The 20460-nt window shown below is 54.1% G+C and overlaps 3 protein-coding genes across 3 annotated transcripts; 1 reads left to right on the top strand and 2 right to left on the bottom strand.

The window, feature by feature from the left end:
* Positions 1 to 672: 672 nt before the first annotated feature.
* SPBR_05769 (allantoinase) lies at positions 673 to 2502 on the top strand (the record flags this gene model as incomplete). The annotated part of the gene is made up of 1 exon (XM_040764032.1): positions 673 to 2502. One exon carries the CDS (start codon positions 673 to 675, stop codon positions 2500 to 2502), a length of 1830 nt encoding a protein of 609 aa, XP_040622525.1.
* Positions 2503 to 3418: 916 nt separating this feature from the next.
* SPBR_05642 (c6 zinc finger domain containing protein) lies at positions 3419 to 5928 on the bottom strand (the record flags this gene model as incomplete). Its single annotated transcript, XM_040763905.1, has 3 exons — positions 3419 to 4900; positions 5114 to 5145; positions 5172 to 5928. The coding sequence occupies 3 exons, from the start codon at positions 5926 to 5928 to the stop codon at positions 3419 to 3421; spliced, it is 2271 nt and encodes a 756-aa protein (XP_040622524.1).
* An 11912-nt stretch (positions 5929 to 17840) lies between these two features.
* SPBR_05684 (uncharacterized protein) lies at positions 17841 to 20018 on the bottom strand (the record flags this gene model as incomplete). Its single annotated transcript, XM_040763947.1, has 1 exon — positions 17841 to 20018. One exon carries the CDS (start codon positions 20016 to 20018, stop codon positions 17841 to 17843), a length of 2178 nt encoding a protein of 725 aa, XP_040622523.1.
* Between the last annotated feature and the right edge of the window lie 442 nt (positions 20019 to 20460).

Below are 20460 nucleotides of genomic sequence, written 5' to 3'. Positions count from 1 at the left end.
TGCCTGCCCTTGGCTGGGTCCGCGAATCCCCTTGGCTCCCCTTCCCCTTTCGTCTTTGCTCCTTAAAGGGAAGTCGTTGCCCAGCCGTGAGGCCCCTTCCCTTTTGAATACTCTCGTCCTTTCTGGCCTCTATTTTGACCATTTTCGTCGGACGACTTTTGCCGCCTTTAACTCTGACCTTTTCTTATCATCATCTTTACCTCTATCGCCAACAACAACCCTTATCCACGTCTATCGCGCAGACGCCCGACTCACGCTACGACCGCATATTCTTATCTCTCGGCATCTTCACGCCACATCAGAGCTCAAGCGATAAGCCTCCATTCAAGTGAAACTTTTTCAACAACCACGAAACTCTGTTATCTTTTCTTTTCCTGGTCCTTTTGCTTCGTTTTCTGCCCTGTCTCCTCCACACCATCTAAAGTCCCCTCGTCCCCGGGCTCAGTCCTGCACCCCTATCTTATCATCCGACCTTGGGCCTGTCTACCCCGGATTCAGATAACCAGATAAACTGTGTGCACGCACACTTCTTCCCCAGATTTGCCTCAGATCGTATTGCTTCTGTATCGGGCAAGGCCTAAAACACTTAATCTACGCCTTTCCAACCATAAGAGTGGTTGCCGTACAAGAGTGCATACTCCCCCACGAACGCACTCACATAAACCCCCCACCATGGTGCCCTCAGTCGAGATCGTGGCGCCTAGCCAGGACTCCCAACTGGTGGTCCTTGCCTCCACACGTGCCGTCCTCACTCAGCCAGACAACTCGCTTATCCTCTCGCCCGCCACGATCACCATCTCGCCAGTCACAGGCACCATTGTGTCCATAGCCCGCGCGGTCCTGCCCGCCTCTGCCTTCCCCGCCAACACCCAGTATGTCGACTACTCGCCCAGCGTGCTGATGCCCGGCATTGTCGATGCCCATGTGCACCTGAACGAGCCCGGCCGCACGGAGTGGGAGGGCTTCTATACCGGTACCCGTGCCGCGGCATCCGGCGGTGTCACTACCGTTGTCGACATGCCGCTCAACGCCATCCCGCCCACCACCACCGTCCAAGGCTTCAAGGAGAAGCTGGCCGCCAGCCAGGGCCAGCTCTGGGTCGACGTCGGCTTCTATGGTGGCGTTGTTCCGGGCAACGCCGACGAGCTGCTGCCTCTGGTTGACGCCGGTGTGCGCGGCTTCAAAGGATTTTTGATACACTCTGGCGTCGATGAGTTCCCGGCCGTGTCCGCCAAGGATATCAGCCTCGCCATGGAGACCCTGAAAGACGCCGACACAACGCTCATGTTCCACGCCGAGATGCTCCCGCCCATTGCCGACTCTGTGGGCGACGCCGTCCAAACGTCCGAACCGCCACTCGCGCCGCACGGCGCTCTCGAAGCCTACAACACGTTCCTCGAGAGCCGGCCGCCTGTCTTTGAGACGTGTGCCATTGAAGAAATCGTGTATCTGGCGCCCATTGCCCCCAACCTGCACCTGCACATTGTGCACTTGTCGGCCACCGAGTGCATCCCCATCTTGCGCGCCGCCCGCGAGCGTGGCATCAACATCACCGCCGAGACCTGCTTCCACTACCTGGGCCTAACCTCGGATGCCATCGAAGACGGCGACACCCGCCACAAGTGCTGCCCGCCCATCCGCAGCCAGATCAACCAGGACGGCCTGTGGACCGAGCTGGGCCGCCCGGACAGCATCATCAAGACTGTCGTGTCCGACCACTCGCCCTGCACACCCGATCTGAAGCTGTTGCCTGGTCACCTGGCCGCACCTGCGCCAGGTACTGCTGCCTCTCTGCAGGTTGAGAATGTGGCGCCCGACATGCTCCACTCCGACTCTGGTGTTGACTTGACGGCCCCCGAGGGAGAGACGACAAAGGCGGCCAAGGCCGCGACCCCGGTCGACGAGGCCGTCTCGGTCCTGGCCAGCCCGGCCGAAGAGGAGCGTGCCAAGATGGCCGCCGCCGTCGAGAAGCAGGGCGACTTCTTTGCCGCCTGGGGCGGTATCTCGTCTGTCGGCCTCGGCCTGCCCATCATGTACACGGCTGCTCAAGCCCGCCGCGCTGCGGCGCATGCCGGCGCCGGCAACGAACACCACCAGTGCGCCGATGCCGACTGCGACAAGGTCGTGCCCGCGTCCTCCACGTCTGCCGTCGCATCCACATCCGTCCCTGACATCATCGACATTGTCCGTCTCTGCAGCCAGGCCACTGCTGAGCAAGTCGGTCTCTCGCACCGCAAGGGCGGTCTGCGCGTCGGCCTCGACGCCGATGTTTGTGTCTTTGACGACGCGATGCGGTGGACATTCACGCAAGGCGATATGCGCTGGAAGAACCGCTGCTCGCCCTGGGAGGGCCACACGTTTGAGGGCCGCGTGCGGGCCACGTGGCTGCGCGGCCAGGCCATCTTCGCCCTGGGCGGCACCAACGATGGTTTTGTTGGCGGCCGCCCCGTGGGTGCACCGCTCATTGAGAAGCGTGGTACGGCGAAAGAAGTCGAGGCATAAGAGACTCGAATAGAAAAAGAAGAAACAGAAAGAAAAGGGGAGAAAAATAAAGCAAGAGGAGGCGCCAGAGCGTGACGATGTTTCGAATGATTTTTGCCATATACTCATTTTTTTTTTCTTTCTTTTTTTTTGGTTTCAACCTGTCTTGTTTTTCATTTACCTGCTAGCTTTGAGCGTCGTTTTGCCAACTCATTTGTTCTTTCTCGCATCTAGCATATGATTTTGAATATGGTAGCCAGCCACACCCATATGATATCACGTAGTACATCGTAAAATGAAATAAATAAAAATTAATTAACCAAATTGTGACTTAATATTGAGAAGTGACATAAACTAGTTAAATAAACAGCAAAGATGGGATATAAACTCACAATGTCAAAAAGCCGCCCTGCGGAAAACACTCAAACATGAACATGGAAACATAAAACACATGAGGCGAGACAGAATCGTGTCTGAGAGAAACAAGGACATCAAAAGAAGACGACCCAAAAAAAGCCGATATCGTAAACACCGCCATATCCAAGAAAATCCAAATAACCCACCTTCAATCTAGCCTTCCCGTATCCGACCAAAAATAAACACCCAAAAATTAGATTTCAGAAATCCTAGCCCAATTGTCCTCCCTCGGCCTTACATCTCGGTCCCAGCCTTGTCGAAAAGTGAAAAAAGACGAACCGAAAAGCAAACCAGAAATAAAACTTGGGCTGGACAGGCGCGTGGAGAGAGTAAAAAAAGTCAAATATAACAAAGAAAGTATGACATTTTGGGGGTATAGGAGCCAAGAGCTGGCTGTGAGGATGTCAGTGAAAAAAAAATAAAAAAAATAAAAAGGACAACTAAGGGCATAAAAACAGAATGAGAATGTAAAGACAAGAAAAGAAACGAAAAAAAACCGCAACCGAAGCCGTCATAGACGTTAGAACAGGTGCTTGATACCGAGACTGTTTGCAACGGCCTGCCAGTCCCATGCGCTCAAGAAGTCACCAAGTTCGATGAATCGCCACACTTCGTTGAGAACTTCCTGAGCTTTGTACGTATTGCGCAGCCCCGTGTATCCGTGTGTGACACGGATGGCGTTGCGGACTCGTTCCTGTTCTTCAGGAGAATAGCAGGCAGTGCCGATGATGACACACGCGATCAGTAGGAGTGCCTGTGCTGGATCGCTTGGCTGAAAACTCTCCAGAAGGGTCAGCGACTCCTCAACAGCAATGCTGACACCGGGCTCGTGATTTGATGGGCGCCGGATTGGCGGTGGCGATGCCCGAACGCCATTGTCACCCATGGACTTCTGCCCAAACAATTCGTTCGTAGCGTTCAAGAAAGGACGGCTTCCACCCGATCTGCTCGGGTTGGCGATGGAATGACGGCGCGGATTGTTGAAATGGTTTTCCTGGGGAACCATGGCCTCCAGTCTGGGCGAGGGAGAGGATGCACAGCTCGCAGCTGCGGAATGAAGAGGCGTCTCGGTGATTGTACCGCCTGATCGAGCGTTGAACGACCTCGCCATTGACATAGATGGGAATGCCGATGTCGGCGGGCAAATTGTTGTCTTCAGGTATAGCCAGGCCATCTGTTTGTAAAGAAGAGTTACTCGTTCCCGGCTATCGCCCACTGGCCACTCTGGCTTCCATTCGAGGATCTGGTCCTCAATGTCGGAGGCCCTGTATAGGCTTTCGTAGTCTACCCGAGGGTCGGCGTTGCATTCGATTCTAGCCCGGATCCGGTTGCGAATGGTCGTAATCTGAGATAGGTACGTGAACAATCCGTCGGACACCCCGATCAACCGGGGGCGCTGAATCGGTGCGACCGGGGCCCAGTCCTCCGTCACGAGACGTTTAGCTGGCGGGTTTGGGTAGTACACCAAATCATCGGCAAAGATATGGTAGTAAAAGATCTCAGCTATGAAGGCGTGGAAAGCATCGTCTTGAGGCGGGTTGTTCCGAATGAGGTAGAGGAACGCCTCGTAATGAAGGCGCTGGGTTCCACTATTATCTCCTTCGGATAGGGGTTCGAGAATAAGACAGAGCATCTGTCCATAGCGAACGGCCAAGACGTCGTTCGTGTCAGGATCGTCCATTTCGTCATTCCACATACCCTCACGAAGCGTTTTGACGGCAGCGTTGTTGTGGAATTCGCCGCGATGACGTAGAGAATCGATGGACAGTTTGGCGTTGCGGCGGAGGATCTTCTCTCCATACGGCGTGTCATAATCCAAATGTCGACTTGCAAGCGACAGAATGGAGTGCATCATGCCTTTGTGTCGAGTTGCAACAGGCACCAGCATATCCCGGAAGGCATTATTGTGTTCGCCTTCGACCGTAAAGACAGCACTGAGATGGTCATTGTAGTGTCTCCAGAAAACGCGATCTTCAGCTGTCTCTAAGCCGGTGAAGATGGGCTGCATGGTGATGACGGGAAGGCTCTGGTTTTTCAGAAGCTCTGAAACATGGTCAGAGACGGAGTGGCACACTAGGGGGATACCTTCCGGAGAGCACCAGTGAAAATGTACAAGGGGCATACCTTCTTCAGCTTTTTCCTTGCCACTCTTCCAGATTTGCTTTTCTGGATAGCCTTCGCATACGACAGCATTTTTTTCACAGTTCAAGCCTACAAAGCCGTTTGTTAACATGGCAATGTCCGTTGCTTTTGACAAAATGGGGACGACTTACATCTTGGCTTGGCTTCATCGCATTTCTTCTTGCGCTTTCTGCAAGTGATGCAGCCCGTCTTCGACCGGCCCTTTGCGATTTTTCCGGAGTTGGCGGACGCCGTCGCTACGATGTTGAGTTTCCGAGGGCGACCTCTAGGGCGCTTGACCTTTGTGCTCGCAGTGGAAGCCGTGGTGCCAATGGGCTCGGGATTAGGCGGTGCCTGGTCAATGTCGTCGAGGCGGAAGTTGTCCTCTTCCACCGGCTCTAGTTTCGGGATAATAAGATCGTCACCAATGTCCGCCTCCCACTGCATATCGTGGGTAGTGTCTAGGTGATCATGGACGTCATCTTCGTAATGTGCGTCGTCGTCGATGAAGCTTTCGTGTGGATCGCCGCCAGCAAGGGAATGGTCATGGCCATCGGCGAAGATATCTCGCGTCTCAGAGTTCGACGACGGCGACGTCGAATTTTCGAGCGTTGGAGAGGACAACGAGGTGGCGTTCTCCAAAGTCGGTGCCGACGACAGGCTCGTAGACGCGGTGAGCGGATAATGGTCAACGTCCGTAAGGGCGCCGGGTATGTCGACGCCGATGCGGATGGGTGAGATTTGGCCCTCCGATAGCTGGATATCAGAAACGAGAGTCGAGCGACTGCTGGAGCTGGAGTCTGCCCGGATCCATGTGACAGGCCTCGAGAGCACATCTGAGGCGAGGCGGTTGTCATCTGAATCCGTGGCGTGAGAATCCGACCATGTAGAGTCGGCGTCGCCCGACATAACCGGCAAAGGTTGATGCATGGCTCGTCACTAACGACTGCATGCCAGTAGGGACGTGATAAAGATAAAGTCTTTGGAAACAGAAAGCGGCCGTTTCAAGAATTCAAATAAGAAAGCGGGAGTGAAAGGAGCGGGAGGAGGGACAGAAGAGAGATGGAGACGAGGGCCCCAAGCCCGATTCGGAGGCGTCAAGTCTGAAAAAGACAGGAAGGAGATGGGCGGGCGGACAGTAGAAGTATCTTTCGTCTTAACACGGCGAGTTCAGCTTGCTGTGTCGATCAGATAAATTTACCTCCCTCTCAGCCAGTCTGAATAGAGGCAGGCTAAAGATTGTGCACGTATTGTGGAGAATGCTGAGAGAAGTGAAATAAATATGGCAAGAACAAGTGCTGAGACGGTGACGAGGGGGTGCGTCTGGCTTGTTTCTATGCGGCCAACAGGGAGACCCGGAGAGGATGGAAGCAAGAGGGTGGGGAGACAGAAATCAAGAATGAAATAGGCAGAGCGCGCGGGGTTTAATGACAGCAATACGTGAAATAGACAGCAAAAGGATGGACGAGGAAAAAGAAATAAAGAGCGAGGGCGACAGCGAAGGGGGATGAGGGGATGGCGGCTGATGTTGGGGATTCTGTGCAACGAGACCGGAGAAGGTTAATCACGATTCTGGGAGGGCATAAGCAAGAAAGGACCTTGTCCAACGCGAGAACACACCACAGAAAGCACGCGAGAGGTGGGTGCAATGTCCAGAGCAAAGGAACCGCCTGCCAATCGTGGTGCTTGAATAGGACTTGGCCAGTTCCCAGCCTTGCTTTGGGGGCGAGAAAATCGACAGCCGGAACGTGTGAGGCTGGTAGATGTAAGGCAGCTCAGCTGGTAGTTTGTTGACGCAGGTGGACTATTTATTGTTTGTTGGATTTTGCTGAATTCGTCTGCGATGAAAATCAAGTACGGGCCGAATGCGGTGACTAGCAGACTGCGGTGTGGCGGTCAGCGGTAACCGAGGAGCTGGCGCGAGAAACGTAGAACGATGTTTAGGTGGTCGAGTGCGTCGAGTTTGTCGAGAAGGGGAAAACAAAAGGTCTGGGCACCCAGAGCATTGAGCCTGCAGAGCGCAAGGAGCGACTAGAGTGAGACGGAATGTCACCGGGCGAGAGACAGAGAGAGAGGAGGAATGAAATGCGAAAAGAGAGCAACGGGCGAGGAGAGCTGACGAGACGGAAAGGGAACGAAAGGAGGCAACAAAGGCCGGAAAGACTGAGGGGAAGACGGTATCGTGAGAACTGGATTGTGGTCGGAAGAGGCCCTTTGGGGACGGTCAGCAAAGGCGCGGCGTCTCGGTTGCAACAGCGCTCTCCTTCGGTTGTCTTAACTCCTCTGAGAGGTCCAGGGTGAAAGCGGAGACGACAAGACAAGAGATGAGAGCACCAGGAGAGACGGAGCGAGACAGGCTCGACAGGGAGAGAAAAGAAAGGGTGTGCAGGCAAGACCAGAGTGGAGCCAGGAGAGCAAAGGTGGTGTGGGGGAAGACGATTTGGGGAGAGTGCGCGACAGACGACGAGAAGTGAACCGACCACTGCGAGTCGAGACGGGTTGTGCGGTGGTGTGGGTGTGATGCGAATGCACGAGGCAATAATAAACTGAAGCGAAGAATGGGAGGAGGAGGAGGTGAACTATGGAACTATGGGAAGATGGGAAGATGGGAAGATGGGAAGATGGTGCGGAGGGTACTGAGGGTGGGGGTTTGCAAAGGATGGAAGGAGCGCGTCGAAGGGAGGACTGGAGAGGAGAAATTTACGGAGTAACTGGACACGGCAAGCTGTGAGAATGGGACATGGAGAAAGAGCGACCCGGGCGGGACTGATGAGCAGCACAGAAACGGAGAAGGTGCATGGGACAGGGCAATCACGACTCGGCTTGGAACGTTCGTCAGGGAGCAGGCACGCACTGGGGCAGCAATTGACTCAGGAAGGCGCCAGGTTGATTGACGACTAAAACCCCGTACAAACGTTGCAATGGATGCAGATGCACGCCAGACCCGCCCTCCGTGCGTACGACGTACATGGAAGGCGCGACCGGAAAAGCAGCACACAGCGACCAACAGGGAAACCCGGGCTCGCGGGCAAAGACAGGAAAGAAGCCACAGGACAGAGGGAACATGAAAAGAATGGGAAAAGGAGGCAAGAGCGACTAGGGTCTGGCTTGGCTGCATGGCCCAAGTCACATCTCTCGCACCTTGTACATGCGAGCTAGCGGCAGGTGCATTGGGGGTGGAGGAGGGGACGATTGCCCTTTTTAGTCTGCGAGCTGACGCGCAGTAAACACTCCTCCTTGCAGCCTGCGTCTCATCAAAGAGTACTTACCCCGGCCCAGGATTAATATGGAGCAAGCCGTGAGTGAAAATAAAACATGTAGAGGTCTGCCCAGGACATACGGCTTGTGGCTTTGCGTCCCATAATATTAGAGTCGAGTCGGACTGAGCTCCGTATGATGTTCAAAGTGCTGCCGTCGAAATGCCTCGCGCCTGCCCGTTCTGACTCCCATCGGCCATGCTCTTTCCCCAATGGCCTCTTGCTCTTTCCATTTCTTCATTCTCTGTCCCTTACGGAAAGACCCCGTCTCGTACTCTCCAGGTTGGCAAGCGCAAACTGCAGCTAGCTTCGATCGGGAACAGAGCTGAAGCTCTCGCTGTTTTTGGTTTGGACCGAACCCCTCAGCGGCAGGCTATGCTTCGGCCCAATAGGCGAAGTCGTGGGTCGTGGGTCGTGGGCCGTTCCTTCCTTTTAGCTCTAAATAGGAGCACCATTCGTATTGGTGCCCGCCGCCCATTTTGGTCCCCGGCCCCAAAATGACGATGATTTTCGCACACGCAAACACACCTATGCTCATCGTTCTCTGTGCCCCGTACATTCATAAGATAGCTCCTTCCGCATTAATCGAACTCCGCCAGCCACTTCCCATATTCTCGCCGCCGAGGGCTTTGGACTCCTGATCTGCTGTTTTGCTGCCCCTTTCCTTCTCCTCCTCCAATTCACATTCTCGGCACACCTCTCCGCAATCATCACCAAGACAAGTGCCGTCAATCACATTTTGCATTCGCAAGAATTTCTGCCAACGGGCCCCTTGCTTCCCACCGACAGCTCCGCTCAACGAAAGGTCGATCTCTCTCCTATGCTTTCCCTTCTCGTCATCAATCCAACAACCCATCACGGAGTATGGCAATTTTCGTATCTGACATCATCCTGAGTCCTCCGTATGTCGTGCGTCTGTCCGAATATTTCCACTTTGTTTGTTTTTCCTGAAGATCCAAGCCGCTGCTCATTAACCTGTCCGACAGCTCTCCAAGCCTTGCCTAGCCGGGATTAGGCCCTGCGCAAGTCAAACAACCAACCGCCAACAGTCCACAAAAGTGCGCCAGGGACAACAAGCACGGTTATATTTGTGATACGTGCGCGCTGGCATGGAGTCTAACGGGAAGCACGCTGGCACGCTACAGAATGATTGCTCTCAGGGTCGGACAAGCCAGGGAGGGGGAGGGGTAAGGGGCCCGCTTCGAGCTCAAAAGCCAAATTTGCTGCAGAAAGCGGACAATTCCCAGTGGACCACAGTGGGCTCTATCTGTGAGGCACGAATGGCGGAATCGACAGGATGCTTCTCCACGCCCCCACAATGACGCTCTCAAATCTGGGCCAGTGGCCATTGTCGTGCTATCGCAGTGCACATGCTACGTCTTCGTATGGAGTTTGCAAACCTCGACGCTATTGCAAAGCCGCTCTTTCGGATAGATGGGAATTGCAGCAAAGGGAACGTTTGACACATCAACAATGCTTGAACGAACAGGTAGCGGCAGAACAACATGGTCGATGCAGTGTGACTCGAACCTGGTCACCATCTTCAGACATTGCATGTAGGACAACAGAGAAACAAGTCCTTGACACCTGGCCAACCCTGCGCAACGGCGGACCAAAGGTGTATCGGAAATTTCTCGTTTGCTGACGGGCTCCTTTTTTCTTTCTTTCTTTTTCTGTCATTTGCCCAACTGTGCAACGTTTAGAAACTCTGCCGCCATACGAGGTTCAAAAAGTGCCCTGAATCCAAATGCTCCCACTTCAATTGCACATGTCGAGAGCAGCACATGTGTGTGCAAACAATTCACGCCACAAGAACCTCGCTGGCCGACTCGCTGACAATCGCTTACTCTGAAGGCTAATGCACAAGTATTACCCGCCATCTTCGTGGTCGGAGCGTCATGCTCGTTCAGAACAGAAAGAAATCAAAGGCCAAGAGCCCATCGTCGGCCCTGGCCTGGCCATAATTATGAAAGGTACAAAGAACAGCCTAAATGCACTACTGGCTTACCAAAACCACAGAACCGCCGCACCATTCGCACCAGTGAATGCAACCCTCCGAACAGCTCCCTTAGGAGCGACGCATGCGACTTATATGATGCAAGACTGACGATTGGGCTTGTCCGCAAGTTCCGTGCCTGCATCAGATATCATTTCAGCAAGAGACCGAAACGACGGATGTCTTTAATGAGAACCAGCTCCGCGAGTGGTGGCCTCGGCCGTTTCGTGACGCTGCCCGTTGCATGGCACCAGTTTGAGCTACTTAAGATTCATGACAAGAGCACGAAAGGTTACCTCCGTCTTCGGCCTTCTCGCCTTTCGCTCGTGGTGGCTGCCTCTTGCTTCTGCCAGTGTACTTACGGACGTCGCGACCGGATTAAGCTGGGCCAGTCTAGTGAGAATCATAAGTGCAAGCCAGGGCGCAGACGATGTGAAACTGCGTTGTCCCTTTTATTTACAAGAGAGAGTTCCGAGGGGTTTTCGCTCTCGCAGCAAGTCGGACAGCGAAGACCCACCGTTTGTTCTAGTCGCTCTGGATGCCTTTGCTGCATCTGGGATGTGGCCAGCAAACGTCTTTGAATGAGCCGGTTTGCTCTGCTGAAAGTGAGCCATTTGCCTTGTGGAGGTACGGAGCACTTGCCTATGGCTCTGCTGGATGCTGGACCTATTACCACATTTTGCACGCAGTATTTACCGGGTCGATTGACAGGGCGGGCCTAGCATCATTTTCAAATGCACGCATGCGAGCGTGGGGGCACCACTAATATTGGATTCAGTTCAACTCACAACCTGTTCCCCTCCGCCTCGAGTCGCATTCATATCAGCCGGCAATGTCAGGAGTCCGCATTGCTACTCGCCAGGGATATCAACCGGGAAACCAACAATCGCCCACCGAGAAGCTTTCCATTCACGTTAACGTGCCCAAAAGGAACGGACTCGGGAGAATAGAAGATGACGTTGTTAGCATTTGTTCACTTGCTTCGGTACGACAGGCAATGTAGGCCAATCTATAAACGGGGACCATACAAGGCGGGGAAGCATCGTCCAGACGGGCAATCGAGTGTGGACCGGGTATTGCGCCAATAACAGCAAGCAGGTATTTCTGAATTCTTTCCCTCATCTGTTGATCTGCGACTGCATGCTACGGTGCTCCGGTTATGCATCTTTCCCTCCCTGCATTCACCACACCCCCTCCGAGACGTCGTCTACTCCGTTGTTTTGTTGCCTTTCTTCTCGTCCTTTTACTTGCCATCATAAATGATGGTCTCCCCTTTTGTCTTCGCGTCGTATCTTACCGTGCTCGACACTACTTCAGGATCGCCTGTTCAATCCTACGAACTGTCTACAAGCCGCACTGGACAGCCTGTGCTTGGATGCATGGGCTAGATGCCCCAGTGCCTTTCGCCGTACGAATCAAAGTATGGCTAGGATACAACCGGCGAGGAGGAGTGGGTTTCTGTTTGCAAGAAAAATCCAATGCGCAAGACGTGGTTGTTGAATAGCGAGCTTTGTACCCGCTCCGATCCGTCAGTTTCTCTTTAAACTTGTCCAGTACCCCTACACCGCTCACACTTGCTGGGCGCAAAAAATATCCCAAGTTTTGTCGCGATGTCTGATTGACTACATGTATGACTTTCATACTCACGATATGCTCCAGCTGACCTCTGTTTCTGTTCTGCTTCTGTTTCTGTTTATATTTGGAAGTTCGCTTCAATGGCTGACCAAAGATGTTTCAGTACGAGAATCGATTTGTGTGCGTCTTGATCGATTTTATCCCTCCGGCCAACCACCCTCCCCAAATATCAGGCCGGCCTGAACCTGCCAGGTTTCCGGTTTACCAGAATAGGCAACCCAGGTTAGCCTGGAGACAATTGTGGTCATGGTGTTTTCTGAGAAACTTGTTTGAGTCAAGATGGAGAACTCGCATGAGTATCATTTTGTTGTGATGGTTACCACCATTTCAATACTACCCCCCTGGCACAACTGAGCGAGCGACCCTTGCAACGCCAACCGGCCACCCACTGCCCTCAACTTACAAAGGCAGTTGGCTAAAACGTGAATGCGACTTTTCCCATGTCGGGTTTACCTGAGGACTCTGCATATCTAGGTTGTGCCCACCACTTCCCACGCCGGCAAAAATGAACAACCCTTGTTAAGGTGGCAGTTTATCAGCCACGACATACTGTGCACTGATTTCAGATCAGACGTTTGCCCCTTCTTTGACAGACCAGAGACATCTTGCGCACTGACGAAGCAACACAGACGAAAAAAGGAACGAAGGGCGCACCGTGGGATGGGCCACTGTCAACTGTTCTGCGGGAGGTACTGCCGCACTGTCGCTTTTGTGTCCGATTCCCAAGTCCCACGACCACGAACTTGACTCTCGACGCTCGTTCACTCACGACGACCGAAGCCCTGCCGCGTATCCATCTTGGCACTTCGGGATATGCTGACCCCCCCTCACCTCTTCTGCATAATTTTTTTTGGACATGGGGCTTCCACTTTTTAAGAAATGAACTATGTGCATTTTGCCGTTGCATTTGCATATGCACACGCGCACGAACCAATGGTGCTTAAATTTGTTCTTTTCCTGAGCTGCCAGCACGATTGCAAATGCACGGAGCGTGTTTCATTGGCTTCTCTATCAAAGCAGAACGACAGAACGAGACGCATAACGCGAAGCATTACAACGTACGGAGCAGTGAAGACAAGCAAGCAAGCATCCAACCACAAGCCCACGAGCATGCGACATGTGTACCCCGTTCTCCGTCCTCCCTTGTCTCCCTGAGTCTGTTGTTTCTATTTCTGCGTCATTTTGGGCTGAATGGTTCACTTTCTTGTCGACATGGGGTGGTAAGACGCCATTCCCCGACCAATCTTCCCTGTGCTCCACCATATGTAACACGGAACTTTCTCCTACATGCCTGTCTCTGCTGTGCATGTTGTGCAACACCACCGAGACCCTAAACCCAACGACGTCAATAACGGCCTGATAAAAGGCAGGCAGCGTCAGGTGTCTTTTCAAACGAGTTCCCCTCTGGGGCAACTGACATGCAACTCGCGTCGCCCTTCACTCCTCGCTTACACCTCCCCCCTCAGCACATTACCAGTGCCCACCAATCACGTTCAATGATGGTATCAAAGGTTCAAAAGCAGGGCTTGTACTGCCCGAACATCAAACGTTTTACCGGTATATTACGTTTACCAGTCTTCAAAAGCGTCGAATGTTGAGGTATCGTCTCAGCTCGCCACCACCAAAGCGGGCAGTACCTCATACGAATCTCTGTCATACGGAGTAGTAGGGAGTAGTAGGACAATTCGTTTTCGTCCTCCGGCCACCTGGAAGCGAGATTGACCCCCGCACTACGGAAAAGACGTCGCGAAGACGACTCGTTTGGGGTACGTAAGAGCCTTGACTATTTTGATTTTCTGCTTTATTCCTATCGTTGCATGCAGCCAGATCCGCGTCCGTCCCATCCTCCCCAAGCAATCGGTGGTATTGGTAAAGGAGAAGATTGCTTCTTTCACATCCGAGCCTGTTCCTCTTTCTTCTATTCTGTTTCTTTTCATTTCCTGTGCATTCTTACTGGCTTCTCGATTCCCCAGCTTAAGTTTTAGTGCGCAGGACGAAAGCCCGGGCCATGGAGCTAATGGAGCGTCGAAACTCATTGCTGACGCCCGGTGATGAAAATAGGAAAGCCTAACGAGGCCAAACGAGCACGGTCATCCTCTCTTTGCAAGGATGCTTTTGCTGGGAAGAAACATCCTTGCCTGTTTGCATCCCCAGGTCTTGTGCCGCATGCCTCTATCTGGTCAAGCTTCATTTTCTCCTCCCTTTTTGATGTGAAGTCCGACTTCTGGATCCTGGCTTTCTGGTCTCGCCCCTGCTGAGGGTGCAACTTGACATCCGTCGTTCAAAGCCATTGGTGCAAATAATTGGGACTTGCCGAGCTTGACCGACGTGCTTTCGTATTGGCAGACACGAAACTGCCCATCCGACGACAGCAATAGCAGAAAGACACTCCTGTCGAAATGCCTTGAACGCTCCGCACCCCGCTTCTGGACATGTGCGCATAGGTGTGTGTACAAGTACGGTGCACGAAGCGTTACACCCTACTAAGAAGGGAGAAGCTGAAAGAGAGGTACGGGAAAAGGAAAGAATTCGGGGAGTCGGGCAACACAGAACAGTGTGACGAACGAACCGACCTGGCTTTGGCTTTCAGAGACCGAATCACATGAGTGACACAATCGGAGTACACGAAAGAGCCACGGAGGAAATGTCCAGGGCCGCGACGATCGACACACTTTGCAGAACGGGCGAGACGGGGTATTGTTACTCTGTATGCGTGGAACCTTACGAGACTGCCGGCCTTGCATCATAAGGTTGCTCCGCGCGCGGTTGTATTTCAGAACCAACTGCGACGTTCGATGTACCGCATTGCGCATTTGTGTCTGGACAATAAATGGAGGCGAGAAAAAAGGAGGGCATTGATCGAGACACAAGCCGGACCTTGCTACTGCCAGCCTCGACCCCTGCATTCGCGTGTCTGCCTCTCGCTGTTTCTCAAGCTCCGTGATGGTTGCAGCGAGAGCAAACGAATGTACCTTTGTGTTGTTTTGTGCTGGTACAACTGTTATTATTCTCTCCTGCCTCTTCTGTCTTTCTCAGTCTTCAGCTCTCGCCCTCGCATCAGATCCTTCCTGTTTTTGTATTTTATGTTCTCAGCATGCCAGGTGAGGCAGCCACAAAGTCAGGAAACAGAAAGGGCCACACTTGCTTGGTTTGTCACCACAACCATCACCAACAAGTTGTCTGTTGGCGCCATGGCGCTCACACCGACGGGTTATCGCGGGTCGACTAGGTACCCGGGAGGCGATGTGTGTTGTTCGAGCCCGGCAGGCTTTCATCACTTTTTATTTTCTTTTTCGTTGTTTTGAGACACCATTGTTGGCTTTTAGTTGACTGAGCAGCGGGCCGCTTCCAAGCCGGTCGATATCGACCCCAGTGACAACAGTCCCTACGGCATATTCATTGTCTAGTTTGGCTCTTCCGCTTGGTTTACCCGCTTCCTTTGATTTCCAACTCGCCATCGCCATCGCCAAATTCCGCCTCTCTTCACCGACAAATCGAGTTGGTCGCTTGACGACGCCTTGAACAAAAAGAGACGAGTGACGACCGAAATATACCGACGACAGCGACACCTGCAATAGCCAAAACGATCGACGTCCCGAAAACGAAGCCAATAACAGGGCGAAGCGAGGCGAGACATCGCGATGTGAGCGTGAACAGTGTAAGAGGATGCACAGTGCACCAACACTAGCACCTCACCTGACCCCTCCATGTGGACGGGATGCGATCTCTACCGTGGAGCCACTTGCTCCATGGTGTTGTCCTGGACTTGTTTTCTTGGAGTTCCAGCACGCCAAGCCTGATGAAAGCCGCTTCGAAGGGCCATTTGTTTGGATGTTGTTGTTCCCATCTGGCGGTGACCTAGCCTTGTTGCTAGTCGGTGTTAGCTGATGTTAGCAAATAACTAACGACTGTTAGCGAGTATTGCTAACCATTCGAGCCATTGTTTAGTTTCCATCGGGTCGGGGTCGTCCGTATTCGGGGACTTCTGACCTGGTGATCATCCGAAAAGAGACTTTTGAGCTACTTTTCAAGATCCTAACCTTTGCCGAGTTATTCACGCATCTTCGAGCATTGTTCCCTCCCTTGCGTCTACCTGATTCTCCCAATTGATGCGCAAGCGGTTGCTGAGTATTATTTACAATTTTCGCCTTTGTTCTGCCTGCCAACCAATGAGATGGCGATATCGGAAAGCCATTCCCTCTCGCTTCTCACGATCTCCCTACTGGCTCCCATTTTGGGCTGTTCCCGTCTAGGCTAGCTTGACCTCTTGTCATGCACCTTGTCTTGTTTTGTCGTTCCTTTTGGGTCTGGTCTGTCAGGACTTTGGAGTTTAGTCTTGAAGAAATTCCAGCAAAAGGGACAAATTGGTCCCCGACGCAAGGAGGGCCTTTTACTTCGTACTGCCTGCAGGAATTAGCCGGAGTCCATGTCGTACGTCGTACGGAGTAATACATGTTCGGAGGTCTTTGTTGCGGAGGAACACGCCGTGCCGACCCACCACCTGAACCCCTGTTCAAGGTTGGGCGATCTTCTCTCTTGCTGGCGCTCCACAGCTTTCTCTTGCTCTCACCTTTGTCTTTTTATCCACATCCCCTTGCTTCAATGGGTTTGGTGATTTCGGGACGGGCTCTTGGAATCTTGAGATGTTTTTGTAAACTTGAGCCCCTGTTGTCTGTTTCCAGCTGGTGATTCGCAGGTCCTCGAGCCAGGTGTTCGGCCAGCTGAAGCACTTATGAAGCAGATCCTTTTCTTTCCTTTTTTGTAGTCTTTTCTTACCTTGCACATGGACCAGGATGTCGAGAAGACTAGCAGGGCTTTCCCTTGGACTGGGACAGAGCCATGAGCTGCCAAATGAACGAGGGATCTGAGCTGAGATGCGAGCGAAACGAGGCTATGACGAAAGAAGCAATTAAAATGAAAAGACCCAAGCGCAAACCAGCCAAAAGAGGAATACGACGGAACGCACAAGTCGGAACCTACCCTGTTCGCGAGGCACAAACGGCTGGACGAACTAGACATACTTGCGATACATCGACTGTTGTTGTCTCTCAGCATGTACCGTTGTCAGATGTCGGGCGGCAAGGAGGGCGCAACCTGGAAGCCGTCAGACATCCAACTGTCAAACTGTAAAGCTGTAAAGGTTGACAGCCAAATCTCGATCCTTGGGGGGCTTCTCCTTGCTTCATTTCAATCCTTCCTTTGTCGTCTTGTCTCATGCGGTGATGATTCAGCGTTGCATACCAGGCATAGTTGTCTTCTGTCTTCTGTTATAAAAATAAAAAAAAACACTACCTCCTCTCCCTCCCAATTTCTGTGCCGAATACGCGGAAAAGAAAGCGTGTGGGTGGGTGGCAAGAACCAAAACCGAAAGGAGGCTGGATAGGGAGAGCTGAAAAGCTCGGCAGAGGGAGGGCTGGTGAACCATCGCGATCAGCATGTCTATCTGCAGAGGCGACAACAAAAGCTCCGAGTAAGGGCCACGCACATTGACGGGTTGTGATACCCTGCCGTGTCTCGCACTTTCATCGTCTCCTGCCTTTCAACTTGCAAAATATCGCAGTCACATCAAAACAAAAGTATTCAAAATGTATACAGAAAGTGCAAAATTGTTCACGTAGAAAGAACAAGAGGCACACCAAGTCCTGCATGTCGCAGTCGTTGGCCTTACTCTGCGAAAACGCCATCTTTTTCGCTCTGTCCCCCGTGCCCCAGGCTGCCCAAAGCCCAAAAGACATCCAGAAACCAATAAATGTGAGACATGCATTCAGCTCGCGCCGACCACCACCTTTTCCGATTCCTAAAGTCTCTTGCCCAAGCCAAGACAAATGAAAAGTATCACTGGGTATTTTTAGATCTGATAACGACATGTAGAGATAATAGGCAAAGAAGAAATCCAAAAAAAAAAAAGAAAGAAAGAACAGTGATCGTTCACATCACGTGTCGTCATCGGTGCCTGGCTCCGGCTGATCGCGCGGCGGCCGCTCGTGCGGACTCCAGCCACGGAACCGGACCTCCGTCTTTTTGGAGGCGCCTTTGCCCGACGACAGCAAACCGGCACCAGCTGCGCCCGGCGTCGACAGCTCGTATCGGCCGCCCAGCACCAGATCCTTGGCCACAAGCTCGCGCGTGCGGCCGAGACTCTCAATGTCGGCGATCCGCTGCACCGTCGCATCCAGGTGCTGCCGGAACCCGGGCGCCCCGCAGATCTGCCGCAGCGCCTCTTGCATCGGCACCGAGGACGCCCGGACCTGCGCGTTGCTCGCAATCGTAAACAGGTTGCGCCGGTCCATCTCCCGCACAAAGTCGGCCCGCGTCATAATCTGCTGTGCCTCGTGCAGCGCAAACGACGGCAGCTGCCTGCGCTCCACCGGCGCGTCCGTCGTCGTGCTGTCGTTGGTATTGCTGTTGTGTGTGGCGAGCACCGCCGTCACGCCCGAAGCACCGGGAGCACCAGAAGCACCAGAAGCTCCAGGTGCCCCGGACGCAGCCACAGCGGCTGCAACGGCCGTACCTGCGGTTGGGTCTTCCTCCTCGTCACCGCCGGCATTGGGTTTGCCTGTCGCCTCGGCCGCCTCCTCTGCCTCTTTGTCGACAAGCGCCTGAGCCAGGACCATGGCCGCTGCGGCCCACTTTTGCTGGTCCATGACATCGTCGTCCATGTCGCCGCCCAGCACCCAGCACTGGTTGAGGAACCACGTCTTCTCTGCGTCGATGATCCGCCGGCACGTTGCCAGCATGTCCGAGCTGCGCGCCACGCGGTTCAGAAACGTCAGCCGCCCGCCAACGTGGTCGTATATCTCGGACGCCGTCGCGTTGCTGACGCGCTCGCCAAAGTACCGCCACCGGAACCGCTGCAGCGTCACCATGGCCGGGTGCCGCGCGAGGTCTTGGATGCTGTGCACCTCCATGCGCGCCGCCAGCTGCTTGAGCCGCTCGTACACCCAGTAGTCGTCGCTGTTGAACACCATCGTCACAAGGCCGGCGGCCGCCCACTGCTCGGCGCGCTGTTGGAGCAGCTCGATGAGGTCGCGCCCGTCGTCGTCGTCGCGAATCAGGTGCATCTGGTTGACAATCACGACCAGCGGACGGCGTGCCTTGCCGGCCTGCGTGCGGTTGCGCCGCCGCAGCGCCACCTTCTCGAGTTTGTTGAGCGCCCGCTCAATGTCCAGCAGCGCCGTGCTCTCGCGGGGCCCCCGCTCGCTGAAATACCCGCCAATGTAGTCCTCGTTGAACTCGTAGTTCAGCGCCTTGCCCAGGCGGATCCGGAAGATCTCGAGGTCGGCGTGCGCGTCGAACATGGACACGCCCTCGCCGTCGATTTGCGCCATCGCCTCCAGCTGCATGCTGCTCTTGCCCGTGCCCTTTTCGCCAATAAACAGGTGGTAGTGCCCAATCTCGCGCCCGCTCACAATGTCGTTGACCTTTTTTTGCTCCGGCCGCTCGATCCAGTAGTTGCCGCGACCGTCGTCGCCGTCCCCACCCTCACCCGCACCCTCGCCCTCGCCCTCTTCCAGCGCAAGGTCGTGACTCTCGTCGGCCGCGTGCATCATGCCCGCCGCAGCGCCCGCCAGGTGCTGCGGCACGCCGCGGCCCATGGACGCCAGCTCCAGCACGGGGTCGCCCGGCTCAAACGCCAGGACCATCTTGCGGAGCACGAGGTGCTTGTAGTACCGGTGGTACCCGTAGCCCGCCGCGCCAAAGCCCAGCGCGAGCATCAGAATGGACGCCAGCGATGTTGCCGCCGACTCGAGCATTTTGGCGCCCAGCGAGCCGGAGCAGGAACCGGAACCGGCGCTGTCACCATGTCTGCTCTGCTGGCTCTTGCTATTGCTGCCGGCCCTGCTGTCATTTGCCTCTGATGGCGGCGGCGTGGGTGCGGACGAGGAGTAGCACCGCCGTATCCGTGACCGATTGCGCTCGGCGCGTAGTCTGTATACGTCCGGAATGGTCCCGTGAGCCGTGCATAGTGTCTGGCGGCCGTGATCCATTGTGCCAATCCCAAACGCTGCGCCCTGTCGTGGCGTATACCCTGGAGCCTGAACCGAGCCGCATCGGGCGCCCACCGCTGTCCGCGCCTGCGACGGCCACGCGTGGAGGCGCAGCGCCCGCATGGTCAAGACCACAGGCTGTGCTTCTCGTGCTTTTCGTCGTTGTTGTCGGTTGTTGTGATGTTCCGCTACAACGATGCCATGCTCTTAACGGGGCGGGTGAAGCCCAAAGAAAGGATGCGTAGGATCGAAGGATGCAGAATAATGATACAGAACAAAAAGAACAAAAGTACAATGCAATTACTCCGTACAACAGATCGAATGCTCGGGCGAGGATGGAAAAGGGATAAGCTGAGCCAAGAGCTTCTGAAATTAGCAACTGGAATAATGCCGTGGTTGCCTCAGATTTTGGAAGCGGTTCCTTGTCCTACACACAATAGCTGACGAGCGCCAAGGCGCCTTAAACAGGAAAGAAGCTGGATTGCCAAAGCTGGCAGCTGCAACTGGCGGGCGCAGCTACGGCTTGGTGGAGCAAACCAAAGACGTCCACAATACAGTTCCCCAC

This window comes from Sporothrix brasiliensis, assembly GCF_000820605.1.
Source record: "Sporothrix brasiliensis 5110 chromosome Unknown Cont15, whole genome shotgun sequence".
Lineage (NCBI taxonomy): Eukaryota > Fungi > Ascomycota > Sordariomycetes > Ophiostomatales > Ophiostomataceae > Sporothrix > Sporothrix brasiliensis.
This window is presented reverse-complemented; position numbering and strand designations above follow the sequence as displayed.